The 25,298-nt window shown below is 30.3% G+C and overlaps 1 protein-coding gene across 5 annotated transcripts in view; it reads left to right on the top strand.

The window, feature by feature from the left end:
* Positions 1-25,298, top strand: part of LOC124536810 (cGMP-dependent protein kinase, isozyme 2 forms cD4/T1/T3A/T3B) — a 149,572-nt gene that overhangs the window by 78,710 nt on the left and 45,564 nt on the right. For 2 of the 5 annotated variants that reach the window (XM_047113418.1, XM_047113419.1), the window contains exon 3: positions 24,883-25,049. In XM_047113418.1, the coding sequence (XP_046969374.1) occupies positions 24,883-25,049 (167 nt within the window). Of the gene's footprint in view, positions 1-9,718; positions 9,898-19,665; positions 20,221-24,882; positions 25,050-25,298 lie in introns of those variants that run through there. The other 3 variants (XM_047113420.1, XM_047113421.1, XM_047113422.1) reach the window with 3 other exon arrangements.

Genomic DNA, 25,298 nt, shown 5'->3' with positions numbered 1-25,298 from the left:
TTATGTAATAATATGGTTGCGCGAAATCTCGTGTTATTTGATTTTGTTACAGCATTCACGCTCTTGTAATGAACGTAGTCTGAACTAAATCACAATGTTAGCGATACATTGTAACGTTTATAAAATGGCCGTCTAGATATGTCAAATGTCCAAACTGCAGACTGACTTTACCTTAGTATGGTATGAGGACAATTCTTGTTTTATTTACATTATTGTTGATAACTATTAATTCAGAGAAATGTTTTAAATAAAATATTTTAATTAAATCAAAACGATTGTTTTCAATGACTGTCAGTCAATATAGTAAAGTATGAAATATCAGTCAATATAGTAAAAACGGATTACTTATGATTTAATAGTTTGTTTTTTTTTTTTATATATTATTAGTATGCATACAAATTAGTCTGCCTCCCGTGCTTCTGTACACTTAGATCATTTAAACATTTCATTAATAAATTGAGTGATACTAGAGAAGAGGCAGAGAATTTCAACTTACCTAGCCAGAAAAAAAATCTTTTTTTTTCTGTTGATTTGGTTCTTCTATGTAAACGTATATGGCCCCTTATTATACAATAATACTGTGTGAAGCCAGGACGGATATTTAGTATATTATAATTTTATCTTCGTTATCAAGTACAAAAAGTATATAACTCTTTTGCGGACCCTTTATTATCTACAAACTGAGATCGGCCTTCACCTTCGTCCTACGTGGTCCTTCGTCGTCTTTTAGACCATGATTGTCTCACAAGAAGTCGCCCCTTCACTTCACACTTCAGTAAAAATAACTTCTCGTACAACTGAAGAAAATAACTCTCGTATTACAAAATTACATTGTAATTATTAATGGTCTATTCGTACGATTACAGATACAATACAACCATTCATATTTTAGTGGTAGGATTTGGTGACCGTAGGTACTACCTATCCTACCTAAAAGCAATACATTGTATGCTTTCTGCCTTTCTGTCCGGTTTTAATCTTGAATGAGCCCATGTAATTACCTGTACAAGGAACATAATTTCTTAGTTCGCATTGAAAATGTACGAGTTTTGATACAATGTATTTGTACCATTTATGATACCATGTTCAACGTTTCTCGGTACGAAATATGAGGAAATCACATTACGAGTAACGGGATATAATTATATTTAATTTAAATGAAAATATTAAGTGATCAGTGAGTCCTTCATTCATGGTTCTTACAAAAACCTTTAGTTTAACGATTGTTTGGTGAAGATAGGTGACGTCAGTGCCGTAAACAGAGCCCCCTGAGCCCCTCGTAATCGATTACAATACAAACGTACTTACAAGCTAGTATCATTAAAAACATACATCGCTTTCATTTTTTGCCGCGTATTTTTGTTTAGTTTATATCGTTAATGGGCAACGCATTTGCAGTAGAGAACCTGCGTTTAAGTTTTAGTGAGTGAGACAGTAAAATAGGCAAAGGGTCTGCTTAAATAGAGCGCCGTTATAGAAGCTCGTACAGGGCGCAGAAAAGGCTATTTACGGCACTGGGTGACGTTACTGTTTTCTTTTATGTGTTCCAAATATGATGTAAAAATCCAAGTAATATTACGAAAATCTATATTAATGTTATAAATGTGAAAGTATCTCTGTCTGTCTGTCTGTCGCACTTTCACGACCAAACGGCTTAATCGAATTTCATAAAATTTGGTATGAAGCAAATATTAATAACACATGATAACCAACACACTAAAACACGAGCGAGGCCGCGGGAAAATAATATGTAAATATATAAAAGAAAAGAAAGCAATGTTTACCTTTTAATTTTAATTTATTTACTTGAACAAATAATGCTACCTACTCTCTATATTATATAATGGGTATTCTTTTCTACGCACCTATAAACATATTCCATATTTAAAAAAATCTTCAAAATACAATAAAATCTATAACCGTATATATGTATAACAGATATATATATGTTCGATCTCGTGTGTGGAAAATACTATTTTCATATTTAAATCAATCTAAGCTTAGAATTATATTCTTAATAGCAAAACAAAAAAAATATAATAATTACTTAATAAATGATCTAATACTAAGCGAAACACGAAAGTTCGCGTGCAAGAAATGACATTATCTTTTTTAAATCAGAACAGGTCTCGTCTGGTAGCTTTCAAATGTATTTATAATTTGACCCTTATGCGTTTGTAATAAGAACTATCGATATCTATCAAATATACTTATATGTACATTTGTCGGCGGCTACTGGTACAGGTTCAACTGTCAAATCTGTACTCACTTCGTTTGACACCTTTACAAATATATTCGGCATAAAATACATGGAGTAGCATTTACAATGTCGCTTCTAAATATTTTTGAAATAAGAATAACTAGATTTCGTCACCGGTTTTGCCTGAGTTTGAGTCAGCGAATCTGAGTGTTAGTTTTGCTATTTTCTGTTCATCTGACAATGTATGCAATATTGAATGATGATCAGTTAAGTGATTGAAACGTAAAACAATAAATAAAGGCACTTTTGCATTCATAATTTAGTTATTTGTTGTATAGATTGTTATACTCCTTCCGGCAGTCTGTGTCTCAGATATTCTCTGATTCTTCTTCACTTAAATTCTTAGTTTAATGGCTTTTAGTTGTGCCGACAAGGTACATATTATTTCGCCAATGTCATATGGGATAATACTTCTTGATTTAGTTGTCCCAAGTCAATGATATATATGATATGAAATAAATATCAGCAAGAATACATTGTATTACTGTACCTCTGAATTTGTTGAAGTGGTAAGGTTAAGGCTTTATCATGTTACATCCATTATTACAAACATCTTTAAAATGCATATGAAAAAAATGATGCTGCTTTTTTTAAACGAAAGTTGAATGTGTGATTGTATTTCTTTGCTGATTCATAGTTTAAAAAAATAGCAATGCAAAATGACTAATGTTTCGAATAATGCAGAACCCTTCTCACATGAGTCAAGCTCAGACTTGCTTGCTTTTTATTAAATTATACATTCCGTATTTTTATAGTGTGAATACAAGTATGATTTTCTGTTCTAATATATTATGAGAGGGTAATCATTAAATAATAAATTGGCCTTTGTGATTTTGAAATAAATAACCTTTCAAAAGTGACTTCATAGCATTGAGTACCTAATTATAATATTTCAAAGATCAACTTTCTTATTTAAAACAATTTTTATTTATTTATGATTAATATATGTTTAGTACTTCATAATTGGAATACCGGCAAATGGCAAAGCCGATTTTTTTGTTTTTAACTCGATGAACTGAAATTACAAGTTTACTTGAAAAAAAAAAATCATTTAAAATAAGTTCAAGAAATTTTATTTTAATTTTTTGGTCTCGGAAAGTAATATTTTTCATATAATTTATAAATTAATTATGTCTATAAAATATTTTAACTCGAAATTATATTAATATAAAATTTTCTTACAGTCCAGAAAATGTCTCACTCGTTGATTTACTAGCTATGAAATACATTTAAATAACCACAGTATTTTTTATTAATTACAAATCAAACAATGTTATTTATTTTCAATTATTCATTGAAGAGATGGCTCAGTTAATCTGCGGATTCAAACCTGTGCAGACATACTTCAACGTCAAAAAATCGTGGAATGTGTTTATTTTATCACTCTTCATATTCTTCTCAAAAATGAAATGAGTCCTCGCCTTATCCCAGGACACAGAACATTCACAGTCTGCTATTTAATTTTTTAGCCTTAAAACGTGGAATAGATCTTGTATTGCGTTCCAATGTAATCAGCAAAGGGAAATACGAGAACACTTCACAGCTAGGTGTACTATCAGCACTTCATTTACATTCAAACAGCGCAGCGACGTTGAGAACTGTCAATTTGTTTGCGCTAATTGCTGTGATAATTACTCATGCTCGACTTAATGTTATTCCAAATTGAATTGAAAATAAATCAATGTGATTACTACAAATATCACTGTTTTATAGAATTTGAATGATTAATAATGTGTATATGTATGTGAAATATTATATAATTATGTGATGTTATCAATTCCTCCGTATATCATCTCTTTTTAGTGGCTTGACATGGGCGCAGATCTCGAGATTCTGAGTTCAAGCTCTTAGGAGCGATAAAAAGTTATTTGATTTTCTATCGAAATTTTCTCAGTAACAGCACTAAGGCTAGAAGTTAGTTGGGCTGTAAGTTTTTGCTTCATTTAATAATGATTTCTATTTTAATTTTGAACATTATTTTTTTGTGTTATTAAAACACGTTTATTTAACGGCGAAAATAATATATATATAAATCTCCGAATTAATTAACATTTTCTACATTAAAGTGTTATATTTATACACAGTTCGTGTAAACGGTTGTATCGAATTCAAATATCTTCAATTTGTATTAAAATACACTTAGTGTATACGTAGGGATAGGTTAGAATATTTGCTAATGAGATTTTAACTTGTTATATAAAAGATATGCAACTTTCCAATACTACATATTACTTTATACAACATGATCAATAAAACTTATAAGACGAGTTTCTGTCGTTGGAGTTTTATCATAAAATAAAAGGACGATATTATAAAGACGACAAACGGTTTCATTTGAGTAGGCGTCCTATTTTTAGTCCGCCAACGAGCCGCATACTCGCATGTTCACTTCATCAACAATCACACGCAATCAATTTGACCTATCTCGACGCTTTGTAGTAGATGCTGACCACATCGGTGCCAAATCAATCCTTAATATCATTAAAAAATTTAAGATTTTAAAATATATTATCAATTTATCTAAACACATATCTGATTAAAATGACTTATTTGTAAAGTACAACGAAATTATTTTTATCCTCTCAAATGCCACGATAATTTTAATATATTAGAACTCCAATAAATTATATACTTTTATTTGCGCCACTACTGAAAAATGTATTAGTATGTACAGCGCCATCTAACGTCGAATGGCTTATCCACTGCGTTACTAACGTAATACCCTGCTTGTGTTGAAGATGGCGCTGATAATACTTTAAATATCTGCAAACATTATTTTTTTTTAAAGAAAATTATTTACGAATACAACTGTATGCTTTTTGAGTATTAACTGATTGTAGTTATATAATTATTAACAAAAACCACTCACATTAATTATTAAATATATTAAAAAAAAAACAAAATTACATAAAATAAGCTTTGTAAAAATGTAATAGAAGTAATTAATGACATCTCTTTTATATACAGCTTGTTTCTGCTCGCAATTTTATATTGCATTATTTGTGTATTAAGGAATAAATATAGTAAGTAGTAGCTGTAATCCATCGTTATGTTTGAATTAAATATTTCGTTTATTTAATTTATTTTAATTTTAGTTCCGTTCTGCCAAGACTGCACAAACGATTGCGTCGAATCGTTATACTTATTCCTTGACATATTATCTTCCTTATATCATATAAGTGACGAACGCAGTCACAATACTTAATTACAAGGTTATGTGCCAACAAACATCCGTATTAAAAGTTCAGAAAAATTAAAAATTTATCAAACATCAAAATAAAATTACAAAGATGTTTCTTTTTTTTTTGGAAATATAGACAAAGATCTCTGACAATAAAATATGGACCACCACAGTTTTGGAATATATTTTATATTTGCCTATATGTAATTAAGATAAATGTAATAAAAATTTTTTTTGTATATTAGTAATGGTTTTGCAAAATGAAAATTGATTCAATTATGCTAATAAGTACATTTAGATTCGTATAGCATGTAATTGTATATAGGTAGTTTCGAAACAATTCATTTTATTTTTTTTAAAACGACGTATAAAAATATCGACGTTCTACTAGGAATTGCATAATACCTCTTAAAAAAATAGCCTATAAATAAACTATTCTCAATTTTTTTTCTTTTCAATAAGGCGTTCGTTATACAAAAAATAGTACCTATTCTTTAATCTTGAATTTAATATCAATTCAACTGTCTTCAGTCTTGTTGGATGGCTTTTTATAATAGGTGGGTGGACGGTATTTGGCGGTAGAATATATGTGTGGGTTGTACATACCCAGACGAGCTTACACAAGGCTACCACTAAGTAAGTGCTGTCCCGGATTACGAATAAATATTGCACCCAATGATATTCTAATAAACAGATATGTTATATCCATACTAAACAACAGAAGAAAGTGTGCCGCGCCGGGGATAGTTTATTTTAGTTTATTTTTACATTTCGTTAAAATTAAAAAGGATAGTTTGATAAAAACAATAAGTAAGAGGGATAATAACTAGATGTTTTAATTACGCAAAACGTATTACTACGTAATTATGATGTATTGTAACGTATTACTACGTAAAACAACTAAAGGCAAACGTCCCAATTAGGACGTTTTCTAGTCTTCAATTTTTGCGCGTTAATAACATATCTGTTTACTACAACATCATTGATTGCACCTATGTATGAGTGCAAACTTGTACACTATAAAATGTCAAGTGGCGTTATAGACTTCTTTGAAAATTACCGTCTTCGAATTCTGGGGATAATAATAATTTCAATTTGAATATGCTAATATAACATTTAAATAATAAAATAATACGTCTTCAAATATATATAATTAATTCAAACTTCGGTTTTGGCACGCGCCATATAGATAAAAAAACACCTAAATTTTTTAAATAATCGCTCATTAAAATGCAGACGAAATATTTTATTTTTATTTTGTCTAGTTTTGAGATAAAAAAACAAATCGATAGATTCTTCTTTTGAAAAAATGATTATGAGAGTAGGAGGTATATAACACGTTAGTAATGTAATCAGAATACTCTTCTTAGTAAGAAGTAAAATAAAATCGTTCTGTATATATACGATAATCATTCTTTTTCTATAATTTATGAACACTTAATTGAATAATTCAAGAAATTATCGTGGAAAAATATATATATATTTTTTTTCATAAATGTCATAGGAACCATTCAAATCTGAATCGGTAAGTAAATCCAAAAACAATATTCTTTTCACTCGCACATTAAAATTATTGGTAGCATTTTGTGATTACATTCTGATATACTTATACTATCATCATCTTCATCATCATCATCATCATCATCATCAGCCCGTACCCGTCCACTGCTGGACATAGGCCTGTCCAAGTACACTGAGGTCTTTCTCCAGCTACTCGGCTGCATTTACTTATACTAATGTTACAAAAAATATAAAGTTAATTGTAAACCAAAAAAAAAATCATAAACCTTTGCTACCAACGAATATAACTTATGTACAACACGACAGTTTATGTATTTAAAAAAAAAGATATATAAAACATGAATTTCTAAGTATCGTTAATTTAATGACGAGACAGAGGTCAAAATTCAACAACAAAAACATTTTATTGATATTTATTTTCCTAAACAGATTGCTAATAAATTCAAAATAGACAAAGTTTTATCAAAAAAAATTCGCAAATCATCTCCAATGTATTTGAACGACGTTCTTTGTTTCATAGCCAGACGCCATTATCGCTTTATTATTAATGCGTATTCATTAAAAGAATACATAAATTCCATTTTCAAATTTAAATATATTTTATTACTTTTCAAAATATTCCATTTAGTATAGAAATATATGATAATTATGAAGTATATTATCATAATTTTAGATTTAGACATATCTATAACATGATCGTTTCAGGTATAGTACGACATAACGTAGATGTAGCATAGGCAAGTTCAATAAAACCGATTACTGCCGATTTATACAATCAAGAGAAATAGCTCCCTATCGCATCATTCGACGCTATTCGTCGCTATAGATTCTCGCGTCAATTCAACCCGAGAAAGCAAGTATATGTAAATCGACACTTCAAATTGATACATCAGGTCATATTACAAGTTATTTCGTTTGTGTAAAGATCTTATAAGATCACATAAGAAATAATTATTGATAATTTTTATAGCGTGCTTCGGTTAGGCTCGGTTTTACGGATCTTGCCGATGCTACGTCTAAGTTGTGTCGTACTATGCCTGGTTTATGGCAAATACAGTTTCAAGGTTAGAATCTATTTGCCGGTGGCTAAAATAGCATCAGTCGAGGCTACCGTCCAAAATAACGATTATAAATCCATTTAAAATCAATAACGCTTAAATGATTTATAGAAACATAGTAATTATCACAAATAACTATGTTACAAAAAACTACATCTGTTATTTGCATAAGTACTCATGTTATTGTAACGAGTAACTAATCTGGTTCAAGGTAATGCTATTTTTAATTTATCTATTTATATACTTGTATATATTTACAGTATGTAAGTAATATTTATTTTCAAAAAACTATATAGATATATTTTGTGATCCTATCCTGTTTCTAATCTTTCAATTTGTCTTTCATACACATAATAATATAAATTTTATTGCCAGAAATGTAAACATAAATATATAACGAAAACGTATCAAATTTCAAATTTGGCTGTATCAGAAAATACCGTTACCTAATGAATATTAAAAACAAAAAATCCAAAATTCAAAAAAAGAACAATGCGGTCGTTTGAATTGATTATTTCTGTTTTGTTCTTTTTTCGAAATTGTATGAATGTGATGGAATTATTAAATCAAAACTAGTGAGTAGCACAGAAAACTTCGCGTTTATTCAATAGAATTTTTATAAATTTCCAAACGACAGCTTTTTTTTAGGACTTCTTTTTATTTATAGGATTTAATTTCACTGTAAAGTGACTACGTCTATGTACATATTTTACATTTATATGCATGGTAAATTTTTCCGCTCTCTAAAATTAATTCTTTGACAAATCATAACAATTTAGTAAACTGCAAATAAAAATCTTTTTTTCAATTTCTGCACATCTACGGCTGAAGTTCTTTAAAATAAGACCATAAACGATCTGGTACGAGAAGCTATCCGTCCATAATCACTGGGACAAAAATCGCTATTAATAAGAATATAAAACGAGAATGGGTCTCATTACCTTATCTAATCTTTTAATACAAGAAGACATGACATTTTTGTTTAGGCATTTATGCATAATTTAATATGCAATTAACCTTAATTTGTAGTTATTAATTACTTTAGCTTATGTTAGAAATACTTTTTATGCTAATACATTTATATTATAATTATATGTTTAATGTTTAATAAACTCATATTTTCTTAGTGTATCCGTTTTCGTAAAAGTGTAATCGATTTTAGAACGTCATTGGTATGGCTGTATAAAATAATACATGATTTTTTCCCGCGCAAACGGATTATTAAAAAAAAACAAGATGGAACGCGCATGGAACGAAATTTAAAAAATGATTGTAAAAATTCAGGGCAATAATATAAAAATATAACCATCAATAAATAAATACTATATTATACTTATATTCTACTGGCGTATTTATTACTTATAATTGATTAAAAGTAGAAAACATGTTGCGTTATTACGCATGAAACTATAATTAATTTTAATATTGAAATCTTTGAGTTATAATTTTAATTATATTTCGTTATCAATATTATATAAAATATCATGATTAATTTTATATTTCAAATTTAGAAACTTTAATAAGGAGAGTAAAGATCGAAGTTTTCATAACATTAGTTCCAGAAAAATCCTTCAATTGCGCCCATCTGTTCACCACAACGAGTTCATTAGACATGAATTAATTTAAGGATCGTCATGAGTCTACATCAGTCAATATATAATATACACAGTACGGCCTGATTCGCCATGACGTTGACGCGAGCGAACTCTAGTCAAACCGCGACGTCCGAACTGATATAACGCTTACGCGTTTAAAAATCGAATACATTTTTTTTTCTTTCGAATGCGCGTCGTGCTTATTCGGCCAGTGTAAATTGAATATATTAAAAAGTTTCCTATTGTCATCCTTCGAATTAGGTTGTGTTACATCGCGTCCTGGTATTTTTTATTCCATTTTCAAATTTTAAATTTCATTATTTCTGGTCACGTACGTGTAATTTATTTGGACTGTGACCATTCAATCTTTTTTTTTGTTTGCATTTAGTTCATCGCTCTATTTCGCACTTGTATAAAAAAATGAATTGTCAACAAATATTTACCGTAAAGCTCTTGTTTAGTTTGTTTTGCTGATTTTGATCAATTATGGAAATATTACAGATTAAAAAAACAAATATTTTTTTTGGAGATAACAAAATAATTTTCTTTAACTACTCCATTCAATAGTTTGAATACAACTAACATAAGTATTTATACTAAGTATGTATATGTAGAGGAAACATTTTTAGCAACAGAATTGTTTCTTATTAGAATGGTTTTGAGAAAATGTTTATAACTAGACACAAGTTTATTCACAACTAAATATAATATTTTCTTTACGAAAAAATATTTTTTGAAACTCCTTGTAATACCAGTCTTAAAGTGTTTAATCAGCACTTCACATATCAAATGGAATTATTGTAAACTAATGATGTAATGCCAAACTTAAAAAAAAAACTGACGTAAAAAACCGAGTGATCGTTAGGTCTCGCAGGAGTACAGTTCCGTAGCTCGGGATTAATTCATTTCTATTAATATATCATTAAATTTTTAAAAAATATATTTTAAATTATACGATTACAAAAAAAAGTTTTCATCTATATCATGTTGTGTAACAGGGGCATATACTCGTGTAAACGAAAACAAAATAGACGTTCTTTATTTAAATATCGATCATGTATTCGACTATAATTACGTTTATTAGAAAATGATTCTAAAACTAGATGTAAATAGATATCAAAATCGCCTAAACCTTATTACCCCCATGTATTTCATAATATACAATTAATATACCTAACTGCAACATAACATAAATAAAAAGTATCAGAAATCCTTAATAAAAAATGTTCATATTCTTACTGTGAATTTATTCAATTCATAAACAATCTTCAAATGTAATTGCAAGCGTTGTGTAATATTTTTATTGTATGTAAATCATTCTTATAGGGCCTCGAGATGAGCTTTCTCTTTGACAGGCCTGTTAATACACGTGTAACCTAACCAGTATCAAATATTAATTTAAAGGCCATCTGATGGTAAGTTGTCACCACCGCCTATAAACATTGACAGTAAGAAATATTTATCAGCCATTAACTAGCTGCACCAACAAACTTGGGAAGAACTGAGAAGTTATGTAGGCTTACTTATCGATTGACTTTACATCTTAACACAACAATACTCAATATTACTGTTTGACGGTACAATATGTGGGTTTTATATTTATTTTATTTTTTTTATATTTATTACCTATTAACTGCACTAAGTTGTGGTATCGAGTAATCTAAATTAAAGTGTAATGATTCCCAGTTTAAATGGTACTTTGGCCAGTGTAATTCTGGGCATAAGAAACATCTATTTCTTGGTGACACATGACAATTTAAGGAGGTTTATATTGCAACTAGATGGTCCGCTTACATTTCTTTTATTCAAAAAAATAATAATTAATAAGTTGAATTAAGTTGGTACACGGAAAAATTATACTATTTACTTAATTCGTTAGTAGAGTATAATTATTCAAAATATGGTAAATTGCGAAACCATGCAAGTCATCAATGCTTGCTTATGTTTGCGCAAATTAGCGTTTTTAACGATAAGGTGCGCGTTTAAATGTGCAAACAGGTAGTATATGAATATCTTGACTGCTCTTCGTAATGGAACTTAAAGTGTTAACCGGTAGTTGTTTCATGATGGACTCTACCCATAAACTAATAAAATAATTGGAGATTTGTAGTGTCGTGTAAGTTTTTATATTAGAAGTTATATTTTTCCGGCATACTCGAAATTCAGTGACTGTTATGTTGCTTTCCTTTAAAAACTAAGAAACATTGTCTTTAAGACAGATTCCTGTAAGTAAGCAATAGTTAAATCGTCTGTTCTGTACATTGACTTTTAAGACAGATTCCCGTAAGCAATAGTTAAATCGTCTGTTCTATATTGATTCCTTAGTTTAATTCTTTGAAGAAAATAGTAAAATAAATTCCCTAACAATAATGTTAGCGTATTGTTTAAATATAATGTTTAGTAAAATTTAATCTGTTTAAGTAACCACGTGGTAGTTACTTGGATTTGTAATTTATATAGGAGATCTATCCGTAACGCATCAACAACTTCCGATAACATCAAGAGCAACCTTGGCTCTCCCTTCCGTTTGTCAGCTTTTTTTCTTATTTATTGTAAGTTATTTATATACTCTGTGATACGAATATAAAAATAACAATCAAATAATCGATTTTAAATATCGATTCCAAAACTAAATGTTCACTAGGAATGTCAGAAGTTTCTTATCTAGTCGATTCTATCGTTCTTTTTTTATTTTTATAAAAATATATGCAGTCTTCGTTTTTCCATTGAAAAGCGCATTCATAAAGTATTTTTTAATCGCATCAATTAAGTCCTTGATGATACTTTGATGTTTACGTCGTTGTGCATGTTAAGTGTTTTTTTTTTTAATTTACGATAATACATATAAAATTAGATGTAAGATGAGTGCTATTGTACCATCAGCTTTATAATTATAAAGGAGGGAAGTCCCTCATTCTGATTGGTAGAAATTTGGGAGATTAGTTACGATTGGTTGTACAAAACCATCTCAGAAATCAACACTCTAAATCCACCAATAGTGTAATTCAATTCTGTAAAACTAAATATTCCATCACACATATATTTGTCATCATAACTAATTATTCGAGAGAAATGTAACCCATTCCTCAAGATCGCGTTTTATTTTGACAGCTTCAAAATAGCGTTTCAAAGTCAACGAAAATAGAGTTATGCCGGCATTCGTACGACAAATTGGATGGAAGTTCAACGTAATCGCATGTGTGGAAGATTCGTGAATATTTACAAAGGTTGGCGCATACGTTTTATCGCGACATAAATCTGTATAATGATAGTAGGGAAGGATTTGTAGGAACATTTACCTGAATTATTTATAGCATCACCCTTACGATCTCGCGGTTATTTTTCAACATCAACATAAACTTTTCTTCAACAACTAACACTGTTTTCGTTTCTGTGTCAAGGGTACATATTAAAAAAACGCATCATTACCGCGTTCTTACTGTATATAATAAGTTACTTGACGTATATTGTTTTGCTGTATTAATACAGCACAATAAAGTTATCTTTTAATTCATTTCAATTTGCTCATTTTTATGCAAATCAATCAACTATCTTAAAACGTTTTGCAATTTTATTATTGAATCTTAAAATAAAACACCAGGATATATCATATTTCTCAATATGATTGCAATTTATTTACTTTAAATGTTACCAACGACATTGCTGATTTTTAAAAGTAAACAGTTTGACCTTTGACCTTGTTTATTAGCCGTCCTTTAAACTCTCGATTCCAAATTTAAATCAAAACATTTACACAGATGCTCTTTAGTATTCCATGCGCTGATGTTCGCGTGAAATTTTTACTTTAGCAATTATTAATTTTCATCTCTGGTTTTTTTTAAAATATGAATCGCAATAAGTAATTTATCTTTGTCAATGTCCGTCTTAATGAATGAAAGACCTTCGTAGCTACTTTATTTGTAATATCTCATTTACCTTCTGAATTAATAAACATAGGAAAATTAAAATGATATCATAAGCGTGTCACTTTTTAAATCACTTGGGAATTTATATTATCTATATTCATATTATAAATGTTAAAGTAACTCTGTCTGTCTGTCTGTCTTTCACGACTTAACCGCTGAACCGAATTTGATGGAATTTGGCATGAAACAAACTTAAACTCCAAGCAATATAGGCTACTTTTTTGGCTAAATACATGACAACCAAGCTTTAGATGCAAGCGAATATTAGTATTTTAATCCTCGGCTTGGTCAAAGTCAATCTGTGGGATGCTTTTTATCTCTAGTAGTCATAAAATTCCTGGGGAGTTATCATTGCCGTAGCAAATTTTCTAGGTCTTATCGTTTGAGAATTTATTAAATCTTCACAACAACAACAACAACAGCCTGTAAATTCCCACTGATGGGCTAAAGGCCTCCTCTCCCTTTGAGGAGAAGGTTTGGAACATATTCCACCACGCTGTTCCAATGCGGGTTGGTGGAAAACACATGTGGCAGAATTTCTATGAAATTTTTCACATGCAGGTTTACTCACGATGTTTTCCTTCACCGCTGAGTACGAGATGGATTATAAAGACAAATTAAGCACATCAATCAGCGGTGCTTGCCTGGGTTTGAACCCGCAATCATCGGTTAAGATGCACGCGTTCTAAACACTAGGCCAACTCTTTACCTTATTTGTGTATAATTAGAGGTTCTAGCGATTAGTTCAAAATTATCATCTGTGTCATCTAGAAACATTACGAATGCATAAAAAGGTTTATTATGAACAATCTGCACAGTGGGTTTAGATGTGCTAACAGCTCACAGATAACTTCGCCAATGTCATGCAGAACAGTCATGAAGGAGATTAATCGCTGTAGACAAGAACAAGAAAATAAAATAAAAATATTTTAATATTATATCTAAAATCGTAACGAACGAACTCATAGCTCAAAATTTGTAGGTTACGTGACGTAACCGCGTCGAGTTTTCCTAATGGTTTCGGCCGTTTCACTGATATCGTGATAACGTCAATTTCCATAAATAACATTAGTCTCTAGTCTGTCAGGCTGGTTAACAAGGGCTTAACTGGAACGTCACATGGTATACGGTAAATAAGATTATCTAGCTTTTAGACAAAATCCGATTAACTGCATTACGTGTGTCGTAAGCTTATTATTTCTATATTTTTTCCTTTTTGTTATAAATAATTTAATAAAATCTAACATAAATATAGACTTCACGGAAAAATACGACAGGAGCGTCGGTAGGGCTTTGTGTAACCCTGCCTAAGTAGGTACCACCGACCGTTAGATATTCTTCCATATGGCAGTATTTTGTATTGTTGTGTTCCGGTTGGAAGGTGGTCAGTGTTATTACAGGCACAAGGGACATAACATCTTAGTTCCCATGGTTGGAGTGTATTGGCAAAGTGGATTTGATTGGAATAAATGTCTTAAGCCCGCACTGGGTGCTTAATTTTAATATCGAATAACTAAATAATATGCTTTTATTATTATAATAATATCGATATATTTTTTATTAAGTACATTGAATAAAAAAGTGACAAAAAACGATAAAAATATCTAACGTTAGACATCATTTGTTTTCAACCGATTTCAAAAAAGGAGGAGGTTATCAATTCGACTGTATTTTTTTCTTATAATTGTGAATCAGAGTAATTATTGATTTTTTTCTGCTAAGAAGTACAAAAGCATATTACATGAAGCCTAGTGTTTTGTACTTGGATTTATTTCCTAACAAGATTTCAAGTAGAAGGTTGTGTAGATAATTTATGTATGTAACTTTACAATTAACATGTCTGTATTGTGAGCAGAATAAATACATGTACATTTATTGTAACAATCATTTACAGCTGTTATTATAACAATAGAAGTTAATTAAGAACAATGTATCGATTTAATCACGATTGATTCTTAATAGTATTTCTATAAAATTAATACAATTTAATTTATTTACTTTTTTAAATTAATCCAAGAATTTTAATTAGGCTCACTGAGCAATATTCAAGACATTAAAAATATATTTTTATTTAAAAAAAAAATGTTATTTTAGAACGTATTCTTTTTTTAAACGATAGCTCAAAGTTCGGGCTCATGTCCAACGAAAATAAATGGGGTCTAGGTTACGTATAAAAGTATAGTAACGTGGGGCTTTCTTACTAGGACTATGCTTTTATATTTTACTCGCGTTTTTAGAGTTGGGCATGTTGGAAATTGGAGTATATGCTCGTAGTTATGATGACTTTAAAGCGACTTCATTTGTGTTTGAAGTTGACAAACATAGTTAGGACCTACTAGTTTTCGCTCACATGTTAAGGCGATCTTAGGTTTAAGATTTAAAAAGCCTATTGAACAACTTAGATCATTAGATCCTGAGGATGTTTCACAGTAAAACTAATAAACTAATAATAATTTAGACATCGCGATTTAGAAAATTACTTATTTTGACTTAACGCCATCTAGTATCTGCAAGCTACATTAATTACGTGTACATCTATGTTCTTTTTCTTGTTATTTTTCCAGTATGACTATAATCTATCAGTATGACCTACTAATATTATAAAGAGGAAAAGTTTGTTTGTTTGTAATGAATAGGCTCAAGAACTACTGGACCGATTTAAAAAAAAATTAACATTCGTAAGCTACATTATCCACGAGTAATATAGGCTATATTTATTGCCAAAAAAGATAAGAAATCCTTACTAAAACTTAAGTAACGTAACCCGAGTTGTAAAAAACATATGTCCATCCGTGCCAAGCTAGGACGGGCCGCTAGTAGACATATATAGATAAAATTATAATTCCTCTAAAAAGCAGAGCGGCTATATATTATTATAATTACTTGGCTGTTAAAATCGTTTTCAGTAAAACACTTTCGTGATGTCGATTTTGTAATTAGTCTAAAAAACGTCCGCGCCATGATGATCAGACGTAAACGTCATTTTAACGGCCAACAGTTATGATCACGTGTTTACTGTATAGGTTTACATACGACTTACGCCATAATAACAATAAACACGACACATAATCTAAGAAAAGAAGGTACTCTTTCCTTAAAGGCCACCTGCAAGCCTCCCAGTGTTGCAGATGTCCACGGGTGATGGTCACATTCCATCAGGCTAGCCTCCTGCTCGTTTGCTCCCTATAACATAAAAAAAAAACCAATTTAATAGATATAAAATATACAATAAAAGAGCTGAGATCGCCCAGTGGTTAGAACGCGTGCATCTTAACCGATGATTGCGGGTTCAAACCTAGGCAAGCACCACTTTATATATGTGCTTAATTTGTGTTATAATTCATCTCGTGCTTGGCGGCGAAGGAAAACATCGTTAGGAAACCTGCATGTGTCTAATTTCATCGAAATTCTGCCACATGTGCATTCCACCAACCCGCATTGGAACAGCATGGTGGAATATGTTCCAAGCCCTCTCCTTAATGGAAGAGGAGGCCTTAGCCCAGCAGTGGGTAATTTACAGGCTTTTACTTTACTTTACTTTTAGATATAAAATTTGTTTGTCTGTATGCAAAGAGTAATATCAGGAATTAATCCATTTCTAAAACAAAATTCACTGGTAGATAGCTAACTCCATTATTCCTTAGGGCTATTAAATATATTTTACATAAATTTCTCTATTAATAAATTTCATCCGTGCGAATCCGTATCGGGTCGCTTGTCATTTTATATTCGTGTTTTCATGTAATTTCAGTTGGAACAAGTTGATTAGCAATTGGTAATACTTAGCTATCTTATCTTTCCGTATCAATATTTCAACGTCTATAAATAAACGAACAGACATAGTTTGAAAACTTCAAAAATATCTATAGTGGCATTTTTTAATATGGCAATAAAATATTTGGTTATAAAATTTATATTATTATTGTCGAATTTATATTATAGTCGAATAGAATAGTCAATTTTGTAATGACATCGAAAAAAGTCTGTTATCATGACAAATAAGTGGCTTAATTAATTGAATTCATTAGGTATGTATTTAAATGAATTAAAATGATAAGGCTTACGAATGACCTTTGAATACAAAAAAAAAAACAGTAAGATATATCATATTAAAATTTGTCTGAGACTAAGCTATATCGTATTAATTAGTACCTACTAATAGTATAAATACGAAAGTAATTCTGCCTGTCAGTTGGCTATAACACGGCTAAATTAAAGAACCAAATTTGATGTTATTTAGTCTCACATTAGCAAGCTAGAACTACCAAAGCTAAAACTATAAAGAAATAGGCTAAAACCCCTAAAATGCGAGTGAAGACGTGGACGTCAATTAGTATTATATATATTATGTAATGTGACATTAGCTGAACTAAAAATCTTAAATTAGTATATTTTAGAATAAAAAAATATACTCTTTTTTAATTCATACCTAACTTTCTTTTTTAAATTTCTCAAACATTACAAAAAATTCGACAAACCAGAGACTGATCATTGTATCCTAGATTTTATTACAAATACCACAAGTATCATTTTTCCATACAACTATTAAAAATATAGCCTTTTTTATAAACAAATATATTTTCGTAACGTCAATATACACAACGTATCTTGTAATTATAGGTGCCACAAGGCTTAAGTCATTGATCTTAATGTGATCTGATTTATTAGCTCAATATGTTTCATAACGCAAGCTCACATGTGTCCCAAATTATTTCATTGTACATTAATCTTGTGTGGCCTTAGCTTAGGCTTTGAAAGGTATAATTATTTCTCGTTACACGTCGATTGACCTTACGCTTATTAAGACACCCACACATAGACACTATCCATGTGTTACACATGTATAAACTTTGACAGACATATGTTGTAGTTTCAAAATCGATTTCATGCAAATGCAAATCTTAAACGTTCAAAATTGTTTATGTAGGAAGTGTTAACTACACTGAAGATAAATGAAATTTCGGTTATTGTCTTGTAAATGGTTTTATAAGCATTGAGACATGTCACTTCCATCATATTATTATCAGTGGTTATTGATAAATTTATGTTATAAGATATTCTTACGGGCTGCCATATCTTAAAGGTATATTAATAAACGTACGTCAAAATCGAATAATACTCGATTATTTCGTTACCGACACCGTCATTTGTTTTACCTTGGCACTGAATCATGATACATTTAAAAGTGGTGTCAGACTGTCGACATTTATCTAAAGCGTTATCAGATGTAAGAATAATTAAATAAAATTAATCATTTCTTCTATCTGGTATTACCCCACTGAAATAAGTTCAATCACAATTAATAGACAAAGGACAAGCAAAATGTGTATATTTAATTTAAGTCATACTACACATAGATATTATTCTTGTACCTTTGATACAATATAAATGATTATTTTATAAGCAAGGAAAACACGAGTCAATGTTAAATACATTATTAATATAATTAAGCAATACTTCGCCAAAATTAATGCTAATAATATTATATAAGAAATAAATACGTTTCATGGTTAAAATTATTAATAATTTTGCATTCATTCAAGTACTAGTTGTGGCTCGTGTTAGACATGAAAAAGTAGTCTATGTCATACCAAAATTTCATCAAACACGGCTCAGTAATTTGGTTGTGAAAAGCAACAGACAGATGCTCAGACAAACACAGAGCTGCTTTCGCATTTATAATGTCAGTATAGATGGATACCTACTAATAGTCAAAGATATATTAGTACGCAACATAGAAACAATTGTACTAAACAATAGGATCATTACAACGTCATGAGTTCCTAATAGTTATAATATACAGTTTACGAGTATGATAAAATAGCCCTTATTCCTTTGACTTAAAAGCGGAAATGGTCTCAAAAAATTTTTAACTCATGCTAAGTTGATTTGTAGTAATGATGGTTGGATTCGACTGGTTTTGTAAGGAGCACGTTTAAAAAAAATCGCTTCGTAGATACAGGACTTAAATACATAAAAGAATAACTGATAGTTTCATAAACCATATAAACCATGTAGATATAGGTTTTGAGGTATAAGCGTTATACATTATCTGGCCTTATCACTGATATAGCTGATAACTAAAATAAGTTTAAAGCAATTTATCATTTGTTTTACAAAACAGTCTATTCAAACACGATCTTAAATTAAAAGTGATACCGTATTTGGTCACTATGGACTATTTTATCGGTGACCGAGAGTAATACCTAAGAAGTGTGTGACTATAGTGTTGTTACAAGGACGTTAACTTCACAAACATGGCGCAAACGCATACAACACAGTGCAAAGTGGAACATTATTACATATTAGAGAAAAAATACATGGAAATGAAAAGATTGGTTATTGAGAGAACCGAAGAATTGAAGAAGAGAGACAAAATCATCGCGTTGCTGGAAAACGAAATCGACGACAAGGATGCGACGATACGGTACTTGAAAAATGAAATTGACAAATTCAGACAAGTCGTTAAACCGCTCACGAGACAGATGTTGGATATACAGAGAAACGGCATGGACACTGAAGAAGAACGGAGCCCTAACAAGCCACCTGGCGTTGAGAATACTAGAATCATTCCTGTAGGAGAACCAAGACTTAAAAGAACAGCTATATCCGCGGAACCACTCTCTTCACTATCCCAAGAAAATGAAATGAAATTGATCAAAATACCGAAAAGTCACAAGTAAGTCATAACTTGGTAAAATATGCATTGCAATTAATATCCAAATCAATTAGGTAGCACACTAATCTTTCTATATCTGGTATCAGGTAAGTAATTAGCGAAGTCATAGCTGAATTGAATGCAGTTTATTATACCAAGTGGCTAATATGTTAGTTGTAATGTCATCAATCAATCAGTGCGATTGAATTTCTTCAACGTGTGCGAGCGAGGTGAACGTGTGTTAGCCGGTGTGCCTTCAATCAAACCCATTCGGTATAATTACGATCGAACTTTACGATTGTCCTCGCCTAAGGCAGGGTTATGTCGCTCAATATTTACGATGACAATGACTAACTTCTCGATTATTTTCTTGCAAATATTTATCTCATTTCCGTTATTCATTTTTAAATTTTGTGGTATCCATTCCAATTATTCGAAAGGTCATATCAGTCAAAGGTTAATTTATTTAATTATGAGGATAAATAAGAAATAAGGTTGCATAAATGCAACTTTTTGTATCTAGCATGTATTCATAATTGAGGTGGTCATTGAAAAACGAATTGTATTGCTCAACATGTGTTTATAATTTATCTTTTGCTCTGCATTGAAGGAAAATATCGTGAACAATTCGCATTTATTTGATTAAATACAGTAATGTATGTTTAACATGTTTCGTAGTTGCTTATAATAATTTCGTTTTTTTTTTTCAAGAGAATTCCTAGCTTCTCCAGGCTGCTATGAATATTAAGACTTAGTTTTAGACTGAGTTTATTTTTGACATTATTATTTTGTATCCATAGCTCAGACCTTCGTACCAATATTTTATATATTTGCTAGTCATCCTTACTGATTATTTTTATAAGATTACAAATACATATACTATTAATATTAGATAGCTAGGATGACCAGGCTGCTCTAAATTATCTTTATTAACACTAATAATTACAAGGATTGCTTCTTGTCTATGTGAAATAAATAAGTTATTATATTATTTAAAATATATGTTCAACAATAAAATATAAAGATTAGGGATACATACATATTACAATCAGGATACATGTTAGATCTCATGATATAATCAAAACGCAGTAAGACGTATGACTATCGAAAATAATAATACTTACATACAATACTTCGTTTTAGAACAAATACGTAATGAAGCAGCGTGGTTGACAGTCTATGCCCAGCTGTGGGATGTAGAGAGACTTAACCTTAATTTATATAAGTAAATATCAAAATAAAACTGAATTATTTTATATTGTGTTATATCATGTTAAACGTGAGTGCGAAAAATATTGTTTTGTTATATTTAAATCTTAAATAAGATCATATATATCATATATTATATTATTTACATTCTTTACCTACTCCGGTGTATATTTAAAAAGTTATTTTTACATTTATCTTTGTTTGTTTTTAGCGATACATGTGCGATTAGAAAGCTAATAGCTTGCGTTAGCCGTAGATTATATTTAGGTATTCTAGATGCGATCGCAGTTAACGACATCAATTTGTTGTAACGCAAAGGTTATTGTCATTAAACTCTATTACTAGAATAACCTTGTCTGAAACGACTTTAAACATTAATAATCATTATAATTAAAAATAATTTAATTGTAAGCATTTTTGTTAGTGTAACAATTACAAGACTATTGAGTATGTATTAAAACCTTTTTGGTTACCATTACGTTTCAATTAGAACCTCCTTGGATGAAATGTAATTATATTTTTTTATTCTATTTATAAACTTTGATAAGCAAACATTCTCACGCAAGGATCCGTGCCTGTCATAGAATGACGCAAATAGTAAGAAAAAAAAATAGATAAATAGTATTCGATGTGTATCACATGTGATTATCTATCTACGTAGGTTAGCGGAACGAAACACCGTGAAACTCAACGTTCAAAATTGATTTTTAAACTTACTTAAATTAAGAATATACTGTTTTTGAATTTTACGTTGTTTATCATTATTATTTTATGAGAATTCAAATTTTCATAGATAGTTGCACAGCCAATTGAGCGTCTTGTTGGTTACTGGTCACCACTGGCCGCAAACATTGGCGACGTGAGAAATTATAATCTTTCGTCACATCGCCAATGCGCCATCAACCTCGGAACTGAGATGTTATGTCTCTTGTTGTCTGTCTGTTGTTCTATACTTGGTATTGAGATGTCATGACGTTGTCCCTTGTAACTGTAATGGCACTGTTTCTCAAACCCTTAAAACCGGAAGACTCCAATACTAAATATTGCTACTAAGCGGTAGAATATTTATTATGACGATTTCGCGGAAAACCCTACCATCAATAAGCCTCACTAAACGTGCATTCAGAAATGTAGATTAAGGAAACATTAGATACATAATAAATCCTTCAGGCTTGTTACATAGTCTAAGCTTTTGGGTAAATCACATAATACAATCAGCATACCATACAATTAGGAACTATTAAGCAAGATTGAGAAACATGAGACTATGAATAATGTTTTATATAAAATATAATCATCTACAATTTACTTACGATTACGAATAGTCTCAATGTATTATAGTGCATTCGTCTAATAAGCTTGTTAAAAGATATACGTTTTATTGATCCAGTTTAATCCAGTTATATCCGATTTTTATCATACCTTTAGTAGGAGAAACTGTTTTATTGTAATTGAAGAAAAAGGACGTATCTCTATCTGTACAGTACAGCACTTAAGTCTTTTATAATGTTATTTTGTGAAGAAGGCCTAGGCGTTATGCATGCTTTGGGTGATAACCGCTTACTTACCAATTGTTATACTGACAAACAATATGTATTACTGTGTTTTGGTTTCAATGATGAGTCAATACGAATTGCAGGCACAAGGAACATAATTATATTAGATTCTGTGGTCGGCGTCGCGTGGACAATATAAGCAACGGTTAAACCACAGTAGCCCATTCAATCGTTTCATTTTCTCAAAAACAAATGCTCATAAATATCGTATTATATGTTGTTGATTTTGTAACATAGACCTTAATATCTTAAAAGGATGGAGATCTTATTGCTTTATCAGCGTTTGATAAATTTGAGTTAAGTAAAATTTCCGATATCTCGAGCAATTTGTTATTATAAGAGAGACTGTGATACGCAGTCGTACGTAACGCTTGTAAGCGATGTCGGATATTATAAAAAATAATACTCATTGAAAAACGTATGTTCGAATTTCAAAAACAATGTTTTTTTTTTTTTTAATGCAAAGACCGGCAATTGTAATTCCACATTTTAACAAACAATGCAGAATTTGTTAAGCCCTTTTTCAGTAAAGATTACAGTATTATTTACATACAACATTATCATGGAATGTTAATTAAAATATCTTATCTGATTACGAATATTTATTCCATTGCAATAGTGTTTACAAGAAAATAATACAGTTAAATTCCTTTTATAGATTGAGAAAAAACTATTTGCTGTTTAAATTGCAATAGCGGATAAACAAAACGTCACGACTTAGTCGACAAATTAAAAAAAAACTATCAGCACAGCAGTTACATTCATTTCTTATAATCTTATAAAGTTATTTGTAGTTTTAATTTCAAGAGATTCATACATATTTCTATATTTACAATTACTTTGTTACAGTTTATACTTTTTATACTTTTACCTAAAACTTAATTTAAGGTTATAATTTTGCGTTGCGGAGCGCGCCTTCATAAGCTAGTAGTTTAATATTGATAAAAACCTTTTTGTATTTTAACTTCATGTAATTTTGTACGGAAATTTTGCTTGAAATAGTTTTTTCTCTTAGATGAACTTACTAAGTTTCATGGGCTCATATTGACATTAAAACTTATAATTTTAAACTTGTATCCTTAGCTTTTTATAGTAGAGCTGAGATTGTCTAGTGGTTAGAACGCGTGTATCTTAACCGATGATTGCGGGTTCAAACCCAGGCGAGCATCACTATATAATGTGCTTAATTTGTGTTTATAATTCGTCTCGTGCTCGGCGGTGAATGAAAACATCGCGAGGAAACCTGCATGTGTCTTATCTCATCGAAATTCTGCCACATGTTCATTCCACCAACCCCTCTCCTTAATTGAAGAGGAGGCCTTATCTCAGCAGTGGGAAATATACACGCTGTTACTATATAAAACACAATAGCTCATTTGTCAATTGTGTATAATAATCATTTATATATAGATGCGGATGTGTCTCATTTTGATTATTGTTATCATTGATTAAAAGTAGGAATTTATTATAAATTTATGCGTAGCAAGTGCATTTTTAAGATAAACCTAATAGTTGTATTAAATTTGGATTTGTATAGTTATTTTATATCACATATTTATATCAAATACCTATTGAAATGTTTTTATGAGAAACTGCAAGAATTAATATTATATCTGAGTAAAAGAATAACTTTTAATATAAAAAATCAAAATGAAAATAAACTTTATTCAAGTGGGCTTTTACAAGCACTTTTGAATCGTCATTTAACAATTAAGTGAAGCTACCACCGGTTCGGAAAGTAGATTCTACCGAGAAGAACTGGCAAGAAACTCAGTAGTTACTCTTTTTAACATTTAAAAAGAATACAGTCATGTTAGTTAATACAATTATTTAACTTAATATGTCCTGCCTGGAAGTCAACAGGCATTACTTCCACGGCTTAATGTTATATATCTAAATTGGAACAATTTTTTTTCAGATCTCGGGAACTAATAAAGAGTGCTATCTTAGACAACGACTTCATGAAGAACCTGGAAATGACGCAGATTCGCGAAATAGTCGACTGCATGTACCCAGTCACATATGCCGCCGGAAGCCTTATTATAAAGGAAGGCGATGTGGGCAGCATAGTATACGTTATGGAAGGTAAGATAATAAGAAATATTTTTAACATCATAAATTATTGAGAGCTGAGCGCCATCTATTATTAAATAGGAGAAAGTTAAACGCCATCTATTGAGATGAAACGGGAACTCTAAACAGTGACATCTGTTGTCGAATTGCGGAACTGCTATGAACAGTATCTTCTGAATTGCTTCTTAAAAGTACTAATAGATGTCAGTAAAATCGTATTTTTTTTCTTAAATTTATTTTACTACTTAATTTAATAGATAG

Source organism: Vanessa cardui, chromosome 17 (genome assembly GCF_905220365.1).
Source record: "Vanessa cardui chromosome 17, ilVanCard2.1, whole genome shotgun sequence".
Classification (NCBI taxonomy): domain Eukaryota; kingdom Metazoa; phylum Arthropoda; class Insecta; order Lepidoptera; family Nymphalidae; genus Vanessa; species Vanessa cardui.
This window is presented reverse-complemented; position numbering and strand designations above follow the sequence as displayed.